General features: G+C 35.2%; 1 protein-coding gene across 5 annotated transcripts in view; it reads right to left on the bottom strand.

Annotated features, from left to right (window-relative positions):
- Nucleotides 1–283: 283 nt before the first annotated feature.
- Nucleotides 284–5,871, bottom strand: part of LOC110452108 — a 50,582-nt gene continuing 44,994 nt past the window's right edge. For all 5 annotated transcript variants that reach the window (XM_021500436.1, XM_021500434.1, XM_021500437.1 and 2 more), the window contains 5 exons: nucleotides 4,146–4,301; nucleotides 3,546–3,623; nucleotides 2,261–2,444; nucleotides 1,410–1,609; nucleotides 284–469 (listed from right to left, as the gene is read on the bottom strand). In XM_021500436.1, the coding sequence (XP_021356111.1) occupies nucleotides 373–469; nucleotides 1,410–1,609; nucleotides 2,261–2,444; nucleotides 3,546–3,623; nucleotides 4,146–4,301 (715 nt within the window). In that variant the 3' untranslated portion in view covers nucleotides 284–372. The remainder of the gene's footprint in view (nucleotides 470–1,409; nucleotides 1,610–2,260; nucleotides 2,445–3,545; nucleotides 3,624–4,145; nucleotides 4,302–5,871) is intronic.

Here is a 5,871-nt window from a genome sequence, read left to right as displayed (position 1 = left end):
CCATTTTTAGAGGTAGAGTACCGATGGCAGAAGTTGACCAAGANAATGTCGGCCACCTTTAAGGGAATAATACTTCGATTCAAGATATTTTCCTATCGTGCTATGTTCCAGTTAGGGCATAGGTAATCTTTATGTCCACTTATTCATAGTTTTTGCAAAACCTTTTTCGATTTGCTAATATACAACACACTGATTCTACTTTATAAGAAAAACACCTGATGTTCTCTGTTGAATTTCATCAACTTTATAATGTAAAATATACGTTTGCATTGTGTACGCTTTCTGAGTTTGTTTATCATGTGGAAATCAGCGATGTCTCTGACCTAAGGGGCTTTGGGGTCATTTTGACTAGTATTGTTTTCTCTTGACTTCTTATATCGTGACGTCATCATTGGCACATGCGTCATTATTGAGATTATTGATCGTCCAATCAGGTATCATTCTTCTCGACAAAGTATCCAGCGTTTCTCTGCAATCAAAAGAATTAGTTATGTTTTCTTGTTTGATTTACCAATTGAATATTTCAATAATACCAATAACTAAGGTTTTTAATAGTGGATTGAAAGTACTTTACATTTTGTGATCGATTTGATTAATAACAAGTGTTTGCAAAACTGCAAACACAAAAGTAACAACTTCTGTTATAATTAGCACAAGTGGTATTAATTGTAAGAGATTCAAATAATAATAATATTAAATAATTCGAGGTTCTTGTAAACTGATCTATCACAACCTAGTTCATAGGTCGTCTCAAAGCAGTTCACATTCAACAATTCTAGCATTGCCCAACCACGTACTCATTTACAGATGAGTAGACTTGAACAAGCGGAGTAAAGTATCTTGCTCAAAGATGCAACACAGTGCCGTGCCGTGACTCGAACACGAAACCCTTCGGTCACGAGCCCGGCGTCCTACCACTAGACCACATGTACCGTGCCTCCAAATTAACCTGCGATCGGGTAGCATGCAAATTTCTGACGGCTGCACTTCACCAAGACACATACATTCTACCCAATAGAACTTAACTTAAAGTTCCAAATGTTGGGTCTATCAGAACCCACATCAAGCTTTTCGAAATCCCGAAACTTAAAAGTATGTCGTATGCTATAAGGATAATGCATCCATCTTGGAATAACCGTAGAAAGTCATTCGGTGTGTCTAGTGACTTTTTCATAGACAAATATTTCTTTTCTTTTCTATTTGGGTTGGGTTCCAAATGGAGAAAATTACTGGTTACTGGTAACAAAATTAAAACAGTAGCATCAAAATCCTGACATACTTTGTAAAAAGTGTCGAAAAAGTTAACCGTGAAAGAAAAAGAAGGAAAACAGAGGTGAAGTAAAAGATATGCTTAAACTATAAATCATTTGAATATATTATAGAAACTGCTAAAAACTACTGACACTTACTGTATTCTGATGAGTGTTCGTTCTTGTCTCGCTAGTCGAGTTGTTACTGATTGGAGATAAAGTTTATGGGTTTCAACACATTCTTCTATAGCTTGCATATTCTTGTTCATTTCCTGCAAGGGAGGAGACTCCCATTTTTCCAACACCTTGTTGATATCCTTCAACTCCTTCTTCTCTAGGTAGTATTTAAATCTGAATCCCTAAACAAGAAAAGGTTTTAATGAGGGTATTATTCAAAAGCATAATTGTACAACATATACATGTATATACTTTCTGCATCCTACATTTTTTTTTTTTTTACACGTGATATAAAACGTGTTTATGACATAAGAATACATTAAAACCATATAAAAGCATTTTTTGTTACTGAAGACAAATTGGATGTTACACACGTTTGGCTTGCAATTGGGACATTAACCAGAATGGCAACATATTTCAATCGCATGATTTCAAGAGACGAACAATACAATCCTATTGTATAGGCCATTTCTTTCCAATTTCTAAGAAATAGTTTTGGCTTCCCGAAGGTACATCTCATTGTTGGATTTTGTTTTAAATACAAAGCTATGTAACCTGCTTTGTCACGGACAACCGATATGCTCCTGCTGACGATTACAGTGTCGTTACAAGTGTTTTAAGACTCTGTTAGCAGGTCCGATACAACTTACCTCCAACTCCTGGAGTCGAACCCGCGCCTCCTAATACACTTAGGCGCAAACGCTCACGACGAACCACGGACAACATTGGGAATAGTTAACCTTTCTTCGATGTCCATATTGACATCCATCGATGTATAACACATTATTTGGTGATGACGTTAACATTCAACAATCAACCAATCAAACAATTACCTGTTGGACCAGCATGCTCCTCAGCTCTATCCGGGCCACGATCCAGGCCCGGTTGACCTCCAGGCCTCTTGGAGCACCCTGTTGTATGTGCTGGTACGTGCCACTTAACTGGGCAATCAGTAGGTTTAGCAATAACACCATGCATGAGAATAAGAATAGGACCATGATGAAACAGCTCCATGGACTGAAATGACAATAATGTTTCCTTATATGTAGCTGTGACGGTACTGTGAAAGTGGAAACTCTCGCAGTGTGAACATTTTCACATTGGCAGTGGTTCTGAACTCTATATATTATAAACATCTTTGACATATAGAATAACTAATAAACATTCGGGTATGAATCATTTCACGCTAATTGACTGCAAGCATTGCCATTTTTACAGTAACTTGATCAGATAATTGACAAACTCAAACATGAAGGAATGTCATTATGAAAATCATGTCCATTTTGTTTCGTGACTTTTGTGGGTATTCATGATTTCTTCTATTTTCTAGCTTTCTGTTGTTTCATTTTTAAAGGCTTGTGCGTTATTGGTGCTTTCAAAACTTATGCTATGCAAACATTTAAAATTGAATTAATTTTGATATCCATGATTTACCGTTGTCTTACATTTGTTTTCACAAATAATTGATCCAAACGTAAATTTTAAACTGCTACCAAATCAGGCTTTTTTACTTAATATTGTAATAAAAATTCATATTCTTCGTGAAAATTATATACGCATGAGTAATATGACATCACTTTAATAGTTTGTGTGACGATAATCTAAATCTGTATTGCCCCGTATGTTTCCATTTCTAGAGCGCAGTGATCTCGCCGCTTAATACATGTTAAGAGTAGAAATTACTCAGCAAATGTTCCATTATCATATACCCAGTATGCCAAACTGTAAGTTCTCAATTTCTGTGTAGATAAGACCAAACGAGAACTTTATCTACGTAGTCATTTTCTATATACTTTTTGACCAACACATCCGTATTGTCTACGTACTCAGTCTCTGCGTACAATGTACTGAATAGTTACCCAATATGTGCGTACGTACTCTGTGACCAATGTAAGCAATATTTGTCTACGTAGGCAATAGTTGTATACACTCTGACCATTGTAAGCAATACATATTAACATATACAAAAGTTTGATACACACTGACCTATGTAAACAATACTTGTCAACGTACGCAATAGTTATGTACACTCTGACCACTGTAAACATTAGTTTTCCTCGTACTGATTATTTGTACTCTATGACAAATTAAGCAATCATTATCAATGTGTATACGTACTCAATGTTTGTGTACTCTATGACCTTCTCTGATTCAACCAATATCCGGAGTCCTAGAAATAAGATCGCCCAAAAAGAACTACAAAAGAACAATATAAGAAATGGACTTTTAAACAAAAAAAAACAACATTTTATGTAATTCTACAAAGATTGAAAGTAAAAGTGTAGCAATAGATATCAACAGTCAAGCCTCATATGTCCTTATTGGTCATCAACTGGTACACCTCCTAGTAAATTGTATGCAAATTACTCAAAATAGTCAAGCATGTAAAATTAACCTGAATGTGCTATTAATTATTTTGAAAATATTTCGGTGAAACCTTATTATCCCGATATAAGAATATTCCTTCCTTAGAATTTCTGTTAATTTGAAAATTTGGCTGATCCATTTAGCTTATCAATGGAATATCATTGATTGATCTATATATATATAGAATAAAATAATAAGTCCGCCTGAAGAAGCCAAAGAAGGCAGATAGGCCTGGCGGTCGGTCTTGGATATATGTTATTTCATTTTATGTTTTCCTTCGCAAGAACTTGTTTATATATCATCTATTAAAAACATATATATTTAGATCATGTTTCAACCCCTCATACATACCTTGTATCGCTGATAATGGCCGTCTGATTCTCGCCCCTTAGTGCGAGGAGAAGCGTCCCACTAAAGACTAGTAGAAATACTGTGAAGACCACCATGAACTGGAAGAAGTCATTAGCTATTACGCGAACCAGAATTTGTGCATAAGCACCAGTTTGCCTACAAAAACAACAAGATTATGATGCCAAAATTTCCTCTAGGCAAATGGTGGCAGTATAACAAGGCTGAACTTTAACTGCAATAGGGTAAGTGTTTTATTTCATCAGAATGACATAATATAGTTAAAGATGGGTAACGACTTGTATATCATTCATTTTAATTTACCTGTTTACAGCACCAGGATTTTCTTGTTAATTGCGTCCTATTGACCAATTAACTACTTAAATTATAGTATCGCTAAGGCCGCTTATGTGATGTCCAACGTAAATTTACCCGATCATTCTTTCATTTTTGTTGGATAAAATTAAGTTTCATCCCTGGCTTTTTGTGACGTCACAAATAGCTTAATCGACGTTGAAGAAGAAGAGTTGTGTCTTTTCAAGTGCCCATGGGGCCTTTATGTAATATACAACAGATCAGTGTAAAATAATTGGTAGGTTTATCGCAAAACCATTATGCATTATCAACCGATAATCCACTGGGCTATCTCAAATCAACTTTCAAATCAAATGTAACGTTAATGTCATTGACAATGAGGAGCACATTAAATGTTCTATCTAAATACCCCTTACACGTATATTAAAAGGAGACATATTACATCCATTACGACATTAATTTATTGTATACCGGGAAATGTTCGCTGCAGTTTAATTTTCGCCTTTTTCGCCCTCCCTAATTAGGGCGAATTTATCATAAGTGAATATAAGTAAACCGCACAGCAAACATAATAAACAAAGGTGTAGGGCGAGATTATCACTGGGCGAGAATCGATTTCATTGGCAAAGGGCGAAAGTGTGACTGTGAGAAAAAAAAATCCCGGTATACAGTAACTATATTTCAATATAATTATTGTATTTATCATAATTCTATATTTATTTAATATGTTTTTTTCAAGTATATCGTATATCAATATAGTTGTAATGTTATTTATTTGTAATTTATTCGAATACAAACGGAAGCTATTTATTTCGCCTATTTACTTATTCAACACAATGTACAACAGTGTACACTATCTGCAATAATTAAGATAACTAAATAACTTTCTTTACAGAGTTGGCGGTATGCCAACCATGTTTTGGATCAATTTTTAAACTGCTTTAAAATTATACTGCAACATACTAGAAATTTTCTTCATCCGTTCCTTGAAATTTGTAAGCGTTTCTTGGAAGACTGTTTACTGTACAAGTTAATTTATATTGAAAGTATATCGAATTGCATTAAATGTTGGTTAATGTGACATATTTGAAATCCCCCTTTAAATTTTCATCATCATATATACAAGTTTCCATGAAGTCGCAAATTCGCGGAAAAAGCTAAATTCTTGGTAAAAGCAAAACCTTTGATTTCAACGTGATCTGTCATGGAATTGTAACGACAGTGGAGTCTCTCCGTCTTTACCTTAGTTTTCTTCGCTAACCAAGGCGATCCGGTCTACCTACGAAAACTTAGGTTGGTAGAACGTATCATGCCAGATCGTAACCCTCGGCTAGCGAAGATATACCCTAGGGTAAGACAATTATATCGTTCCCCGACCGGAACTGTTGATGTCTTTTTCTAATGGGGGGAGGGG

The sequence above is a fragment of the Mizuhopecten yessoensis genome, unplaced genomic scaffold (assembly GCF_002113885.1).
Source record: "Mizuhopecten yessoensis strain PY_sf001 unplaced genomic scaffold, ASM211388v2 scaffold6411, whole genome shotgun sequence".
In the NCBI taxonomy this organism is placed as follows: domain Eukaryota; kingdom Metazoa; phylum Mollusca; class Bivalvia; order Pectinida; family Pectinidae; genus Mizuhopecten; species Mizuhopecten yessoensis.
The sequence above is the reverse complement of the archived record's forward strand: the minus strand, read 5'-3'. Positions and strand labels throughout refer to the sequence as shown.